Below are 19,097 nucleotides of genomic sequence, written 5' to 3' on the forward strand. Positions count from 1 at the left end.
CAGTGCTCTCTCCCCACCAAATTTTCCTCTGTTTTCCACATGCCTTCCTCTTCTTCCACGCTGAATTTTAGTCTTATTCTCTATGGCCTATGTTTTTCGCCTTCTCTCTTGCTAATACTTTTCCTCCCTTCTCACTCTTATCAGCCTCCTCCTTAGCCCCGTTGTTACCTACAGAGTCTTACATGATGCTTAGTTTACCTCAACTCAAACAGGTTATACCTTGCCTGTTATAGGAAAGACATAGCAGATGAGTAAAAACCAGTAAGCCAATTATAAATATTATACCATTCTAGTAAGCTAACTAACGCCATTACACTTGTTTTCCTGTGGGTATTTGGTTATTCTTAGCTATACCTGATATTATTCATTAGGTTCTAAAAAACTAGAGTGCTAGCATACTACAAGATTCAACTTTCCACTGCCAGGTGAAAAAAACAGAATTCTTAGGATAATCTTACATTTTAATTTATTTTCTCTACAATGTTACATATATTTGATTTCAAGATATAAATACAGGGGACCAAAGTCACTTTAAAAGGTGCTTTATATTTTTATTTCATTAAATAAAAATGAGGTATCGGCTGGCATAGGCTGGTTGCAGTGGCTCATGCCTGTAATCCCAGCACTTCGGCAGGCAGAATCAGAGGCAGGTGGATCTCGATCCCAGGAGTTTGAGACCAGCCTGGGCAACAACAGCAAAACCTCATCTCTACAAAAAAATACATTAAAGTAGCTGGGCATGGTGGTATGTTCCTGTAGTCCCAGTTACTCAGGAGGCTGAGGCAGGAGGATCACTTAAGCCCAGGAGATGGAGGCTGCAGTGAGCTATGTTTGTGCCACTACACTCCAGCCTGGGTGACCCTGTCTCAAAAAAAAAAAAAAAAAAGGTGTATTTGTCTGCTTTCAAGCTGCTAAAAAGACATACCTGAGACTGGGTAATCTATAAAGGAATGAGGTTTAATTGACTCACAGTTCTGCATGGCTGGGGAGGCCTCAGGAAACTTATAATCATGGCAGATTCACACGGTGACAGCATGGAGAAGAATGAAAGCTAAAAGGGAGAAGCCCCTTATAAAACCACCAGATTGTGTGAGAACTTACTATTTCTAGAATAGCATGGGGGAATCACCCTCATGATTCAATTACCTCCCACCAAATCCCTCCCACCACACGTGGGGATTATGGGAACTGCAATTCAAGATAAGATTTGGGTGGGGACACAGTCAAACTATATCAAGAGATATGAGAGTTATAAAAGGCATCATATCAAGAGTTACAGTTTCTGCAATTAAAACTTTAAATAGAAAGTTTTTAAAAGCCTATGTTTTAAAATTGCACAAGTAAAAAAACATATTAACATCAGAAAGAAGAAGCTTATTGGCATTTTTGTTTCTGGAACTAATGTAAGAGTTGGGAATGTTTAACAAAAAGTACAAACAAGAACTAAGTTTTCAAAGGGGATGTGATTCAGTTAAATGTATTATAAACTGGGGTACTGAGCATGGGGTAAACTAAAAAGGAAAAGAAAGTGATTAGGGAAATCACATTAGAAATAAGGGAAAAAAGCTCCACAAAGTAAATCACATAAATTTCTCTATCCTATATTAAAGGCAAAAATTCCCCTCTTCCATTCTGAGGTCTTTGTCTCTCGTCTCGCTGGTACTTTATTCTGCTTATTTTGCATAGGTCATATGTATCTCTTTTTCATACATCTTCAAACACTCCCACTCTTTGCCAACTTTTCCCCCAAGTCTACTAGAGTCTACTAGTCTCTGCCTCTTTTCTCAACCCTCTTTAATCCATCTTTTTTTTTTTTTTTTTGAGACAAGGTCTTGCTTTGTCCCCCAGGCTGGAATGCAGCGGTGCAATCTCGGCTCACTGCAGCCTCCGCCTCCCAGGTTCAAGCAATTCACCCACCTCAGCCTCCCAAGTAGCTGGGATTAGAGGGGCACACCACCACACACCCAGATAATTTTTGCATTTTTAGTAGATGGGGTTTCACCATGTTGCCCACGCTGGTCTCGAACTGCTGACCTCAGGTGATCCACCCGCCTTGGCCTCCCAGAGTGCTGGAATTACAGGCATGAGCCACCATGCCCGGCCCCTCTTTAATCCATCTTTATGTTGATGCCAAGTGAGTGTCTAAAGGCACAAATCTGATCACATCAGGGCCCGAGTTTAAAATCTTTGGGCTATAGTCCCAAATCCTTAATATATGCAGGACTTCATAATCTGTCCCCTGCTTTTGTCTCTTTATATTTTATCACTTCCTAATACTGGACCTATAGATGAACTGGTCCATACCAAACTACCTGTCATTACTTGAGTGTATGATCATCCCTTTTGAGATTTCACATGATTCCTCGCCCCAATTACCCTTCTCTCACTCAACTTTCAGCTCAGCTCAGATTCACTTTCTCTACGATGCCTTTTCTAACTCTCCCAAGCTGAAGTGAGTATTGCTCCTGTGTTGCTATTATAACCAGTACATATTTCTTTTTTAAGTTTATTTCCAGCTTTATAGAGGTATGATTGACAAATAAAAATTATATATATTTAAGGTGTACAATGTGAACTTTTGATACACATATACTTTGGAAAATGATTACCAAAATCAAGCTAATTAACATATTCATCATCTCTCACACATAATTTGTGTGTCTGTGTGTGTGTCTGGTAAGAACACTTAAGATCTACTCTTTCAGCAAATATCAAGTCTATAATACATTATTATTAAACCAATAGCTATTTCTGCTTTAATACTTCTAAATTGTTTATCTTTCCTACTATTTATTTCCTTGAGGGCGACACGGTTTTGCACTCTTAAATATTTGGTGAAAAGGCTTAAACAACAGAACAATTCTAATTTAAAATATTCTATTAAAAAATGGAAATGAGAAGAAGTCATAAAATTAACAACTGGTCCATCCAGCAGGGACTCTTAGGTTGAGCAAATGAGCAAGCAGTAAGTTCTTGAAGAATACATGTTATCCAAATCATGTAGACCTCAAGAGCAGCAACAGCTTTCCTGGGCAACTTAAAAAGGCAACAATTATTATAGTCCTGAATCCCTAACCTAGAGCACAGATTATGAAGTCCAGGTCAAAAGAGTTAAGGATAAGAAGGTCAGGCATCTGCTGGATTTAAAGCCTATGGTAATGGCTAGCTAAACACAATAATCAGGGAAGCTTAAGATCTGGGCATTTTTCTGAAAGATGAGATCCATAGCTCTCATCAGTTCTCAGAGGACCCCATGACCAAAACTATTCAGAATCATTGATTTATATAGATGAAGGAGGCACCTCAAAGACTATGTCAGTAGCTTTAGGGGAAAAAATATAAAACATTAAAAAACTATACCTATATATTTTGTATGTACTAGATTTAAATTGAACAAATATAATCTAAAAATACTTATGTGCCCATTACTTATTTATTTGATATCTCTGGCTAAGTACAAATTAGGTTACTTAAAATACCAACTTCATGAAAGAAGGGATCCCCTGAATCTAACAGACACAGAAAAAGGAAAAAAAAAATGGCACATTTAAAAGCTGCACCGTCTGACAGCTGAGGTTAAAAAAAAAAAAAAAAAAAAAAAGCTACAGAAGCAAAAAGCCAAAGTATTAAGTAAGTTATTATCAAACATCTACAGCGTAAGAATAAGTTAAATTCATGAGAAAGCATGTAAAAGAGAAAGAGGTGCAAGAAACAAAAATTAATGCTGTAATAGAAAACTCTTAAAATCCTCACTTTGTTAATCCACTGATCCAAGAGCGTCAGACTCCTAAAATGGTCTCTTATCCCATTTGTAGACTTCATTGGAAACACACAAAATGAAAAGGTGTCAACAGGTGAGGAGACTCAATTACATTTGGAAAAAAAGTTAAGTATTGACTGGCTAGATTTGGATATCATAAATACTGTATAAAAAGAAAATTTGACTTTTATATTATTATACAAAATGCCAGTCTTACACCCCAGGAAAACAGCACAATGATGGTGCTTAACTGTAGTGAACCGTTGGAACAACTCTGAACCAAGAGACCGCACCTGTTCCTGCCCTACATACATGAGACAAACAGGGGAAACCCACAACCACAACTGACCAAGTGTGGGTTCCACTCACCACGGGACTTCTAGTACGGCATGCTTTCAGGAGAAAGATTAAAAACACGACGGCATTAAATAACGTTCCAAGGAAACCACGTGCACGGCACTCAAAGAGAGCTTTTTTTTCTTTTAAAGATGCTAAGAGATGAGTGTATATGGTATTGAGTAAGAAATTCTTTAATAGAAGAAATAGAAAAAAAAAAAAAGAAACCCACCTAACTTGTCCACGCAAATACATGGACTACCAATTGCTGCTGCAGAAAAGTCACATTCCTGGGCATACTGGCGTCACAATGCATTTATAAACTACAATATTAACTAGGATTTAAACACTGCCTGGCAATATTTTGTGTGTGCTCTACTCAGTTATTTATCTGGGTCTATTTAGAATTATTTCAAACTTTTCTTTAAAGACTATCCTTCACTCTCTTAAAAATTCATCATTACCATCATCACCACCACCACCACCCTCAGTACCCTCATGTCCTATTTTGCAGAAGAAAAAAAAAGCTATCAGAATAAGAACTAATTTTTTTGAACCCTAGATCAATTTGACTCATCATCATTTTACAGATGGTAAAACTGAGACTGAAAACAACAAAATCTTGCAGAAATGATAAGTAATGGAGCTGAGATACTGAATCCACATGTTTTCCTTTCTCCTTGCCTCATCCTGCATCTCCACAAACACCATGAACATATTGAAGAAAATTGAGAAGATAGAAAGCAAAGTTCTACTTACAAGTAATAGAAATACTTGCAGAAGGCGTCGTCGCGGTGGCTCAACTGTAATCCAGCCTTTGGGAGGTCCGAGAGGGCGATCAAGTGTCAGAATCGAGACATCCTGGCTAACACGGTGAAACCCCGTCTCCTACTATAAAATATCAAAAACTAGCGGGCCGAGGTGGCGGGGCCTGTATCCTCAGCACTCGTGAGGCTGAGGCAGGAGAAAATTGGCGTAAAACCCAGGAGGCGGAGTTGCAGAGCGAGATCCGGCCACTGCACCCCAGGCACAGAGCGAGACTCCGCCTCAAAAAAAAAAAAAAAAAAAAAAAAAAAAATACTTGCAGAAAAAAAAATTTCATCTGTAATCCCACCATATTAAAACAAAATTATTTTTCTTTGTTGTTACTCTTAATGCCCATTTATGCTACACTGTACATGCAACTATGTCCTGCTTTGTTAAAATGTCTTAAACATTTCTTTTGTCATTATATAGTGTTCATCATTATTAAATGTGTAATAACAGCCCAAGAACAAATGTACTATAATTTTTATAACCCTTCCTTTTATTTGCACATTACCTAAACTTCTCTTTCGTTTCTATTCTGTCTTCTATTCCAAACTCTCTTCTAGTCAAATGCAAAATACTCCATGGGAAATTCCTCATGCATTTAGACAGTTAGTGGCAGGATTGAGGAAGCTACGATATTAGGATTAAGGACCTTAATCTAGGTTCCAGAAATTGTTAAATTCAGAAGGAAAGCCCTATGCAAACATTCCAGATTGGCAGGAGGCAGGGACATATAAGGAACAGTATTTTATTAGGAATAGAAGAAATGAACTTCTTGATACCAAACCTACAAACGTCCCTGCATCTCCTCTTGCCACAAGGGTAGAGATGGTCCTCTTCCCTCTCACTTCCCAGCATTTGTGCTTTGGACCTCCTTCTCTCAGGCCTTGTGTGGGGTTTTAAACCACTAAACATCTCCTCTCCCCTTGTATCTTCAGACTCTGCCCCTCTACTGACTCCTTCTCTTAAACACTAAACATGCAAATGTCTCTCCCATCTAAAATGAAAAACTTCTCTCTCTAATCTATACTATTCCTCCAGGTATCATTTCTCATCACAGATGAACCATTTTAAAGAAATGACTATATACCATTTCCCATTTCCTACCTTCAAAGTCACTTCTCGATCTGAAACATTCTTGCTTCCTAGCCCATTACTCAGCTTTATAAGTCATTGATGGCCTTTCCCTAAATCCTAAAAGGACATATGCGTTCTGATTACTTTACCTTGCAGTCACCATTGTCACTACTGACCTTTCTTCTTCCTTCTCGAAACCCTCACCTATTCTTGTTTTCTATTATGCTACACTCTCCTGATTTTCCTCCTACCTTTTTAGGTGAGCCTGTCTCTCTCTTTTTTTTTTTTTTTTTTTTTTTTTTTTTTTTGCTTTGTTTTTGAGACAGAGTCTCACTCTGTCACCCAGGCTGGAGTACAGTGGCATGATCTTGGCCCACTGCAACCTCTGTCTCCCAAGTTCAAGTGATTCATCTGCCTCAGCCTCCTGAGTAGCTGGGATTACAGGTGCCTACCACCAATGCCTGGCTTATTTTGTATTTTTAGTAGAGACAGGGTCTCAAACTCCTGACCTCAAGTGATCCACCCGCCTCCGCCCCCCAAAGTGCTGGGATTACAGGCATGAACCACCATGCCTGGCCACTTTCTTTCTCCTTTACAGCCTCTTCTTCCTCCTTATTCCTTGGATGTTAATATTGCAAGGTTTCTGTACAAGGCTCACTTTCCTCCCCACTCTTGGGTAATACCATTCAACTATCTCTCTCTCTCTCTTTCTCTTTTTCTTTTTTTAGAGATGAGGTCTCACTATGTTGCTCAGGCTGGGTTCAAACACCTGAGTTCAAGTGATCCTCCCACCTCAGCCTCCTGAGCAGTTGTTACTATAGACATGCACCACTGCACCCAGCTTCATCTCTCTCTCCTTTAAACATCAGATCCATGTAACAAGCTGCCTGCTCAACATCTCCACTTGGATGGCATGTATTTCAGTTTCAGCACACCTAAACAGCTGAACTCTTCACCAAATCCTACCCTTTCTACTTCAAGCTTATATCCCTCAAATCCTTCCGCTTCTCTTCCTCCCCACTGATTATACACTAGTTCAAGTAACCATTCTCTACTCCTTACCGCAAGAGCCTTCTAAGTGCTCCTCTATTTCTGGACTTATTCCTGTTTCATCCATTATCTATTCTATAGAACTAGAGTGATATGGCTACGGTTGTAAACCTAAAATAAAATTCTAAGTTCCCCCAACCATCGGAATGGACTTCCTCCTTGGCCAGGGCACTCTTAAAATTTAACCTGAAAGACTGCTTCAGGCCATGACAGGAAGTGGGAGTGGGACTTGCCTCATTATACTCTCCAGTGTTAACATCAACACAGTCCTTAAATCTGATAAGAAGCATTTACAATCTATTCTCTCTGAAGCCTGTTACAGGCTTCATCTGCATAATAAGAAATTTGCTTTCCATAATCACTTATCTTAATCCAGACAGTTCTTTTCTATTGATCCCAGGTCTTTAGATAAAGTCAACCAACTGCCAATCAGAAAATTTTAAAATGTATCTATAATCTGGAAGCCCCCACTTTGAGTAGTCTTGTCTATCTAGACTGAATCAATGTATTTCTTACATGTATTTAATTGAAGTCTCGTGTCTCCCTAAGATGTATAAAACCGAGCTGCACCCTGACCACCCTGGGAACGTGTTCTCAGGACCTCCCGAAGGCTGTGTCAAGGGCCATGGTCACTTATATTTGGCTCAGAATAAATCTTTTCTAATTTTTTAGAGTTTTACTCTTTTCTTTGATAAGATATAAATAAACAGTATTACTCTCCTGCTTAAAAATTTAACTGCATTGTATTCTCTTTATAATTAAATTCAAATTCACAGTTTACAAATCCAGCCTCATCTCTAATCACTCTATCACCCCAATTTCCAACATAATGAATTTCTTTTCTTCCCATGTGCTATACTCTCTCTGTCTTTCACCTCTAGGTCACCGCAAATGGTATGGTTGATCCAAAACATCCCCCTTCTCTATCTCTCCATGCCTTTCTGGCCAACTCTTATATCTACTTAATGCCTTGGCTTAGGTATCAGTTCTTCCAGGTGAAATGTATTTGGCATGTGCCTATATGGGACTCGGCATATCCCCTTCAAATACTTCTTTCTCACTGCTTACTTCATTATTTGTTTTCCCCATAGACTGTTATCAGCAAGAGGATAGGGATGTGTGTGTGTTTTATTCACTGGTGTGTCCATAGTATCAAGCATAGTATCTGGCCCATACAAGACACTCAGTAAGTATTTATTGAGATAATGCAATAAACTTTACTAGGTTTGCATGGAGAAACATGCTCAAAGCCTATGAATAAATGAAACTTTAAAAGATACCACAATGTGGTAGAAATACAAAGGAATATAAACGTATGAACGTTACTTCTTCCAGGCAAAAAAAAAAAAAAATCTATTTGATTAGTTCAGTATCTGTTGAGCACAGTATCAGGTCACTGTTTCTCATGAATATGCTTTTCCAGTGCAAGAAAATGAAGATAAACTTATTTCACTAACTGCTTATTTGTAACTTATTCCCCTCTTGTTCTCGGGAGATTTGAGTTTGATGAGTAGCTGTTATTCTGGAACAAAATTGACCTATTACAAGATTGACCTATTACATAAAAGATGTCAATCAGATTATAATCTCCCATTCCCAATCCCTCCAAAAGGAGAAGTGAGGGTTTGAAGAAGCTATAATGGCATGCCAACGCTTATAATTACCTATATGGTGGTCTAACATTGACAACTTGATAGCCCACTTTGTAGAAAGCAACCTTATAACTAGTTCGACAATCAGAGAGTCAAGAAAAAGTGTCAACCTCATTGGCCACCTCAAGACAAGAAAATTATCTGCTATGAATGAATTGTATCCTCTCCTAATTTTTTTTTTTTTTTTTTTTTTTTTTGAGATGGAGTTTTGCTCTTATTGCCCAAACTGGAGCACAATGGCCCGGTCTTGGCTCACTGCAACCTCTGCCTCCCAGGTTCAAGAAATTCTCCTGCCTTAACCTCCCAAGTAGCTGGGATTATAGGCATGTGCCACCATGCCTGGTTAATTTTTGTATTTTTAGTAGAGACGGGGTTTCACCATGTTGGTCAGGCTTGTCTCGAGCTCCTGACCTCAGGTGATCCACCTGCCTTGTCCTCCCAAAGTGCTCGAATTACAGGCTACCTGGGGTGAGCTACCACACCCAGCCCTCTCCCAAATTCATATATTGAAATGAAGGGTTGGGTTTTTAAATAAATTCCTGATTTGAGGGGTGGGCATTACCAATGTGATGGTAGTTGGAGATGGGGTCTTTGGGAAATCCTTAGGTTTAGATGAGATCATTAAAGTGGGACCCTCATGATGGGACTAGTTCCCTTGTAAGCAGAGACACAAACAGCTTGCTCTCCCCAATATGTAAGGACACAGCAAAAAGGTGACTGTCTACAAGTCAGGAAGACAGCCCTCACCAGAAACTGATCATGCTGGTACTTATCTCATACTTCTAGCCTCCAGAATTGTGAAAAATAAAATTCTGCTATTTAAGCCACCTATTCTATGGTATTTTGTTATGGCATCCCAAGCCATTATAGAATCGTACTTACAGTTGGAGATTCCACACACTGGTTCCAATTCCAGTTGAACTCAACAGTAGTATATTTCAGTTAAATTACACTAGTGCTGGTTTTAAGGGTCTTTTAAAAGTGCTACCTTCCAGAAAATTTTAGAAAATGAAAAAATAAAAAGGAAGCATGAAACCATAAACAGGCCTATTGAAATGCATCATCAAGCCAGTAAAAATGGAATAAAGGATACTTACCACCACCAAGAATGTAAGAATCCTGGTGGTTCCCCCAATGTGATGTTTTTTTCCCATCTTATCTAAAATGAATAAAAGAGATATTACTTTCCTAATAATACTTTTTTCCACACATATTACAAAGTAATAATATTTCCATTTAAAATACTATGGTAATATCTGAATTTTTCATCATTTTCATATTATTTTTTACCCAAGTTTTCCAAGTACTCATTTTACATAGTGAGTTGTTGACTGGATTAGTCTCAGAGAGATGTCACCATTATTTTCCTGAATTTGCTTCATACTGTGCCAGTTATAAACTCCAGTCTTTCAGTTTCAAATTCATCTTTCTGTGGTCTTTCAGATGCTGAGACTGGAGATCCATACACTACCTTTGTCCTTCATTAAACGGCTTCCTGTTAGGTCCCATAAACTAAGAGAGGCTCTAGAGAGAGCCTGGAAGTAAGAAGAGGGGAGAATGGATTTGTTTCCTGTTAGCTTACTATTCCTGTCAGGGTGACCCCAGTGGCAGTTCATCCAGTGATAATAGCTCTGACAATAGCTGGTTCCATTCTAGCTTTATCCCACACAACCAGAACCAGTCCCTCTGTGCCGCTCAGAAGCATCAGCACAGCTGGGCAATATCTCTCTTCAGAAGTTAAAGGTAAATTTCAGCTCTTCAAGTACCAGCAGTCCCACACCTCCCTCTCCTGAGAGGTCTAAGATTCAGCTCTGAGGTTTTTGAATTTTTTTGATAACCACAAGCTCTTCCTTTTGATGCCTCAGTCCTAGTGACTGCTCACTGCAATTATTGATTTTATGTAACTTCTGTGCGCTGTTGTGGCTCTCTTTTAAATCTGTTTAGCTATTTCCACATATTACATTCCCTGTTGAAATGCTCAGTATGCTTTTAATTGGTGTGGCTGTATTCTGATTGATACATCACTTCAAATACCCTCTCATAAGGTAAAAATAATTAAAAAATCTTAATTTTAAGCAGAATGGGACATGGGCATAAACTTTAACTTTCTAACATACTAGCTGTGTGAAGTTAGGAGAGTTACTTAAGTCTTCTGTGCCTCAGTTTCCTCATCTATAAAATATGGTTAGTAATAGTCACCTATATCACAAGGTTGTTGTGAGGAAAAAACTGGTCAGTACATGAAAATCACTTAAAAGAGTAACTGACAGGCCGGGCTCAGTGGCCCAGCTACTCCGGAAGCTGAGGCGGGAGAATCACTTGAACCTGGGAGAGGGAGGTTGCAGTGAGCTGAGATTGCACCACTGTACTCCAGCCTGACAGAGCAAAATTCCGTCTTAGGGCGGTGAGGGGTGGGGGCGTGGAGAGTGGGAAGAAAGAGTAACTGACATGCAGGAAGTGCCTGGTAACTGTAAGGTGCTAATATTTTTTTTCTTTTACCTAGGAGGGTATTCCTGTAAAACTTAATTACATCATCACTGTCACCAGCACCCACAAAATTCCAGTGATATTCCATATAAAAATATTCAAAGTATTTAGGGTTGTGCCAAGCAATTTTAACTTACTAATCAGAATAGTTTTCATCTTGCTGGAAACCATACATGTAACTAGGAAAAAGGAACAATCAGAGTTGCAACTAAGGAACAATTGTCTATGCTCCTAGCATAAATGGAAAAAGTAAAAATGAATCATTTAAACAGAAAATTAAGCTTCTATTTAAAGTCATTTCAGAATTAGTGTCCTGTTACACTGAGTTATCATGTATACCAAATTCAGATCACCATTAAAATCCCATAATGAAGATAACTCAATTTTGAGGTTTTCTTTTCTTTCTTTGTTTCTTTTATTGAATCAGAAGGTATTTCAGGATCTTAAGGCACATCAAAACCACCATTATTAAATAGGAACATCAGTTATCACCACTCACCCAGAAACTTGCAAGAGATTACGCTTAATATGTTGACTTCAAATTATATCTTAAGGGTTGAGTTTTTAAATACATTCCTGATTTGAGGGTGTAGGCAGAAGACGACACAGGTCTCTCATAAAATAAGAGTTTTTAAAAGATGCTGACATTAACTTTCTAATTGTTTCCATTTCAGCTAAGTTAGAGTTTACTATAATAAAAATTTAAAACAAGATCAATATCTCTAAAAAAGTACAAGTTCTGACTAAATACTTTTGGATGGGTATCTGGTTAAGTATTCATACAGTTCCTTTTTCTAAGAACTGGATAGCAGTAAACACAAAAGACAGAAATCCCTTCCTTCAGAGCGATTACACCTTAGTAAGGAAGATAGACCATGAACAAAGAAACAAACAAAAAAGTAAATTGTGTTTATATGAGAAGGTGACAAATGCAGTGAAGGAAAACTAAGCAGAGAAGGGGGATAGAAAGAGCAGGAAAACAATGAAGTGGAATTACAACTTTAAATAAGGAGATCCAGAAAGACCTCAAAAAAAAACCTCTGTGTATAATTAAATGCCTTAGTTTTTTTTTTAGCTTAAATAATAAAAATTATGTAACAATACCCCAATCAGTAAAATATGCCCAGAGGCCCTTAATACTACTAAGAAATGAACAACTGTAATTACAGATTTCAAAAAAATTCAAGGAATTCTTTCCATCATCTACTATGTAAGAAGTTAGGAATTCTTATCCCAAAAGGACTTTTTAAAGAAGTTTTAAAACAGGAACTCGGAAAGTAGTCCTAAACATAGAAACAACCAAAATCTTCTTTAATAAAAGATGAAAAAAAGTTAAGTGCCATTAAAATCACTGAAATTGGTTGGAGTTTTAGAGTTCTTAAGTACAGAAAGTATAAATAAATGGGAACCTTGAAGTAAAACAAGTAATTTGTTCTCAAAAAATAAAGAGAAATTTTTTGAAGATTAGTAATGTGGCCAGGACGGTAGCTCATACCTGTAATCCCAGCACTCTGGGAGGCCAAGGTGGGTAGATCACTTGAGGTCAGGAGTTCGAGACCAGCCTGGCCAACATGGTGAAACCCCATATCTACTAAAAATACAAAAATTAGCCAGGCATGGTGGTATGTGCCTGTAGTCCCAGCTACTCAGGAGGCAGAGGCAGAAGAATCACTTGAACCCGGGAGGCGGAGACTGCAGTGAGCCGAGATAGCACCACGGCACTCCAGCCTGGGCGACAGAGTGAGACTGTCTTAAAAAAAAAAAAAAAAAAAGTTAATAATAATAATGATAATAATGTAATAGCCACTTTGAAGGACTAAAAGGAAAAATTCCAGGAATTAATGAACTTGAAGTTAGAAAAACTACCTATGAACAATAAACCAGAACACATCAAATAAATGTAAGCCAGATCCTAATTTTAATTATCCTAAGTGGTAATACAAATAATTTGTATATCTATGCCACCATTTATCTGATAATTTCAGTTCATCAACATTTTATATTACCTTGGTTCGTAAAAAATAAGAAATAGTACTTAATGAGATTTATGAGAAACAAAACTCTGATGTCCTGCTAAAATTATAATTTAGTCAAAAACCTATGTCTCACCCTTCTATCAAACTTTTCTCTTACCACTTTTTCACTAGTTGGTATCTTCTTGAACGAACATAAGAATAAACCCTCACCGATGTACCCAAACACACTAATATTCCTAATCACTAGAACTATCATAATCATATGACCAGCAAAATTTTCAAGGTACTGTCCTTATGTTTCATCTCAGTTCATCTTGACTTTACATAATATGGCTGTGAAATAAACAGATTTTACCCTACTCAGTTAAAAGAAGAACGTGACATGACTTATGGAGGAGTGAAAATGGTATGACTAGGTTTCAATGCTAAGGTGTGCTGCAGGTAGGATTAGACTCACAGTCTATGAGACCCACTGCCCCTCATCCTTACTAAGCAGCTTCCCCTCACGTACTTCCACAACTTCCACAGTCCATTTCCAGCTATCTTGGGAGATAAAGGACTATAGGAAACGACCTATATGGCTTATATTTGATACGGTCTTTTATGAGAAGAAGCCTGAGGTAATACATTTGTTTTAAACAGTTTTACATCTTATTATTCCTCAGAGAAACTAAAAAAGCATCACATATATCATCATTTTATGCTCACAATATTTTTTACTACATAGTATTCATCCTTCTGTCCTCAAATTGCAAGTCTGTGCCAGAAGCAGGTAAAACTTCGGTCCATCATACTGAAGTTAACATAAAATCCACCCTTTTATAGTTATTGAATGAACCACACTCAAAGCTGTGTTTTAGGTAGGTCCACAGAAGAGACGGTCTGTGTTTACACAGTGAATATTGCTAAGTCCAAATGGATCACTATTCTAGATACTACTTGCTTATAGAAAGCATAAAATGGTGCTCAAGAAGAGCCGAAATAGAATCCTGACCTGTAGAAAACTAAACCACATTCACTGTAGCATTGTTAGAAAAAAATTAAAATTAGAAACTGTGTGCTATCATTAAAAAGAATGAAATACAGCTACCTGGAAAGAGAATCATGCTCTACTGGTTTTTCAAGATGGAAATTTGGAAGGTTGGAGAACATTATGTATAGCATAAAACCTTTCTGCTTGGAAAAGAAAAAGTATGTATACATACATATGTGTGCTTGTAGGTGTGTATCCATTTTTAAAAATCACATCAAGCCTACAACTATTATCTGTAATAGGGAAAAGGAGGACTTTCATTTTAAATTATATGTAGTTTAATTTTGTTTTTTAGCAAATATGAATTAATGATGGGTGGTGTTAAGGAATGGCCAGAAAATATTCCTAAATGTCAGCAGTCATGTTAAAAACAAATTTTCTGCTGTTTCGGAAGAGGCATTTTCTGTTGTATTGAGTTTTATGGGCTTCAGGCCTATTTAGGTTTTTGGGTAGCATCTTTGCCAATAACATTTTCTCTTTATTCTGTTTTTTCTTCTTCCATTATCCCAACATCAGTGTGTATCTGCCAAGTCCTAAGGCTTTTTGCTGCTTAATTATCTACCTCACTTCCTTCTGTCATTTGACCAGCTAGGGCTGTATTCTCCTGTAACTTTCATGTAAATCTCAAGGCCCATTCCTAATCCCATATTCTGCATTTGATGGCCTTGTCTATGAATACGCTGTTTTTATCATATGATCTAACATTTTCAGCATTTCTTCATAAATGTAAAACCAAACATTGAATCATGAGCAAAAGGTCTATCAATAGGAAAAAGATGTCTTATGGTTTAATTATGAAATATATACTATCTGATGGTCACATGTGCAAAATTTTACATATATATATAACAATTTTCATTGAAGCATTGTTTTAATTGAAAGAGACTGGAAACACCTAAATGTCCATCAGTACAGGGCTGGTGAACTATATCATGGCACATTTCATAGAATGAAATATACTACAACCATAAAAAGAGAATTATGACATTTCATGAACCAATATAACACAATTTCCAAAATCTAACAAGTGAAACAAAAATTAAAGCACAGAATGGTGTATAAGCTAACATTTGTACAAAAAAGAAAAAAAGATATAGATATATATACATAAATGTATACAGGTATACAAACACACATTTGCTTAATTTTTCATACTTATTTGCTTCTGGCAAGGTATACTGGTCATTTACCTACTATCTCTCAGCCCTACACCCACCCTTCTATACTCCGTTCTATACTTGGGGCTGGGACTCTGAAAATCACATTTCCTAGCCTCCTTGCCATTTGGCTTCCTGTCAAGTTCTGCCATCATGAGACACTAGCAAGAGATCAAAAAACAGGAAAAAGAGAAGCTTCCTGCCTCTGGCTCCAAAAGTGAAGCTGGGGTAGCACAATTCTGGATGTCAGCAGTACCTTTTTAGGGGTTCTAGTCTTGTCAATGTGGGACCTCTTCAGCAGATCCAGACCCACTTCCACAGTATCTCCAACAATGCAGCAGGAGGTTTGAAGGTCATGGGCTCCAAACTTTTCATAGTACCCATAAATCCTTTCATAATTTTTAATTTAAACAAATATCCAAAGAATAACTTTTAATACTATAAAACAATAAAACCAATTCCTGTGTTAAGAAAATAACCTGTATACCTATGTGTAAGTTTGTTTCTAGACTAAATTCCTGAGACTTCTAATTTAGATATAACCTACTGTTCCCACCAATTTTCTAAAATCTCTCATGTATAGAAGCATGAGTATATCTATACACTAAACTACATGTAAAAAATATTGAAATTGAAGTAAAAATTTTTCCTTTCCTTCTTTTTTTTTAGACGGAGTTTCTTCTCATCCAGGCTGGAGTGCAATGGCACGATCTGGGCTCACTGCAACCTCCACTTCCCGGGCTCAAGCGATTCTCCTGCCTCAGCCTCCTGAGTAGCTGGGATTCCAGGAGCCCACCACCACACCCAGCTAATTTTCACATTTTTAGTAGAGACGGGGTTTCACCATGTTGGCCAGGCTGGTCTCGAACCCATGACCTCATGTAATTTGCCCACCTCAGCCTTCCAAAGTGCTGGGATTACAGGCGTAAGCCACCATGCCCAGCCCAAATTTTTACATTTTAATTCAAAAACTTCAAGGCAATAGATGTTTAACAGGAAAAAAAAAAAAAGCTGACTATACTTTGAAGCAGATAATCTAAAACTGTGCTATTCAACATGATACCCAGTAGTCACATGTGGCTATTTCAGTTTAAAATTAAGTTAACTGAATGTTCCTCAGTTGCACTAGCCATGTTTAAAGTTCTCAATAGTCACACATAATTAGTGACTACCTTATTTGACAGCAAAGATCAGAGACCATTTCCATAATCACAGAAAGTTTTACTGAACAGTGCTACTTTATCTTAGAAGAATGAAAGAAGTATTCCTAAAGAGGACCACCTCTTACTGGGAAAACTCCTTAATGGATCCTTTATATTTTTGTTTTTATTTTTTGATACAGAAAGACAGAGGCCACTAGGAATGGTGTGAAAGGAAGAATGCAGACAGGAAAACAAATAGTTCACTTTCTATGTAACAAGAATTTAAGAAGTTGCTAATGGTCTCTTGCAAAGAAGCTCAGGGGTCTGGAAGGATTCAGAAAAGGAAAAAATGAGAGAGGTTATGAGAAGTCAACAAGATAGAAGGCAAAGGCATGCTGAGGAAAACAGCTAGTGAAAAATTCCCTGTGGCAATGAGACCAAAGAATTTAAGGTAACTTATGTCTAGTATTCAAGTTAATGTTGGTGCCTGTACTGTACAATGCTTAATCTTTTTGGTTATCCCTCAACCTTACATGAGAATCTTTCATACAAAAGAGCAACGAATTAGTGGACCTCTGAAACCATGAGAAAAAAAGAAAACTTCAGGCATAAAAAAGGGATAGACCGTAAGAGGGAGAACCAGAGTGGGGCTATAATCACTCAATAGGAGCAAGAAACTACAGCACAAGAACCCTAAGCACCCAATAAAGTCTCACAGATACTGGGGAAGACTCACGACAACCTACAATATTAGGAATTAGAGCTGGAGCCATTTTCATAGAAAGGGTAACACCAAACAGTAGGATTATAGGCCATCCAAGTGACAGACACTTGGAACACACATGTACATATCAGGCATATATTTATGCCTCTATTCTTTTTAAATAAGAAACTATACAAGATAGAAAAAAGTTGGTCAACACTTTTTAAAATGACACTTTTGAGCATTTACTATATGTCAGGCACTATTATAAGCAATGTACATATACTAACTCATTTGAACCACAGCATAACTAAAGTATTGTCACAATTATCATCATCTTATAACTAGGAAACTGAGAAAGTAAATAAGATGTAGAACATAATTTAAACCCAGGATGTCTGGACCAAAGCAATTGCTTTTAGCTCCTATACTATATTGCCTCAAAATTAAAGTTCAAGTGACCGGTTAGGAAATACTAATTAATATTTTCTCTCCTCATATACGTAAAAGACAAACAGAACAGAGTTTTGGAGTCTATGATGCTCAATAATTTAGCAATCCTAATAAAATCTGAAAAAGGAATCCCTTAGATGTGTTTAAACTTATATTTCAGGCTAACTTGTTGGCTAACTTATGACAAATAAGGGCTAGTAACAATGCAAAAATGTTAAGAAAGGGAAAATATCTAGAATTGTTACAAAACTCTAATTCTTAATTTCATTTGTTAAGGAGCTTGAGCCTCATTCTGAGACATGAATACCATGCAAAACTTCAAGGAAGAGCAGCCATTATCTTTGTATAACTAAATGATATTACCAGAAAAAGGATGGCTTCTAATGAACCTAAAGTAACAAAAGTTAATGTAGAATTGGAAAGAAGATTCCTTAGCATTCTGTTTGTAATTATTAAATGTTGAAGAATAACAAAGAGGAGAGAAAGGGCTTTGTATTGAGAATATTTCTAAATAATATTCAGTCTTTCCCCCTTGGGAGTAAAAAAAAATGAAAAGTCACATAAACTACATTTTAGACTCAGACAGTAGTTTAAAAATCTATCATGAATCAGAGGTAACACTGAGCTAGCTGGCACAACCTAGTTAGAGAAATGTTTTTATTTCTATTGTTAGTCCATTTTTTCTTTTAATTAAGAAAAAAAAATGACTGGGTTAAGAATAATGTGCCCCACTCTTCTGACTGATAACAAAAGCCATCAAGAGCAGTCTGATTTCTGATAGACCAGGGCAAGGGCATTTTTAGAAAATCAAGATTGGGCAGCTGAGATACACATCTTGCTTGTTCAGATAATGCCTGGAGTTCTAGTTGGCCTTCTCGCAACTTCACCCAAAAGAACAAGCCCATACTAATGAAAGAAGTGACCAGCACAGTAAAACCTGATTCAGAAGAACTCATTAACATCATGGTCATTCTTAGCCTCATCCATTCAGAGGGAGAATGTCAAATTTGGAAGAAGTAGTCTACTTTGCCTTGAACCAGGGTGAGAACATTGGATAACGTTATAATAATTGATAACAATTGGTGCCATTTCAATCATTTCCTTTTTATTATAATGATCAACTCAAATAAGTAGGTCTCCCTATTTTACGTTCCAATGGGACTATTTTGATTTCAGTAAAAACCTGGGGGTAGACTAGGGAGGGTTTAGGTAAGATTGTTTCTTTACTACTCAGACTAGTTAAGAAGTCATTCAAACAAGCAGCCTTAAATTTTCCACCTGATCCAAGAGAAAATCAGAGAGGAAGCAACCCTCAACAGGGTACAGAGCTCTAAAATATTATATTCTCCTTTTTTACCATCCATGGTTAGGGGGAAAGGGAACCAAGACACCAGAGTATAAACCTAATGATGTCACATATTTTATATCTATATCTATATCTATATCTATATATATATATAT

The 19,097-nt window shown here is 37.3% G+C and overlaps 1 protein-coding gene across 1 annotated transcript in view; it reads right to left on the reverse strand.

The window, feature by feature from the left end:
• SSBP2 (single stranded DNA binding protein 2) overlaps positions 1-19,097 on the reverse strand; it is a 338,402-nt gene that overhangs the window by 199,754 nt on the left and 119,551 nt on the right. The window contains exon 3 of the mRNA XM_017870897.1: positions 9,783-9,844. Within this exon, the coding sequence (XP_017726386.1) occupies positions 9,783-9,844 (62 nt within the window). The remainder of the gene's footprint in view (positions 1-9,782; positions 9,845-19,097) is intronic.

Source organism: Rhinopithecus bieti, unplaced genomic scaffold (assembly GCF_001698545.2).
Source record: "Rhinopithecus bieti isolate Rb0 unplaced genomic scaffold, ASM169854v2 scaffold_5216, whole genome shotgun sequence".
NCBI classification, from domain to species: Eukaryota; Metazoa; Chordata; class Mammalia; order Primates; family Cercopithecidae; genus Rhinopithecus; species Rhinopithecus bieti.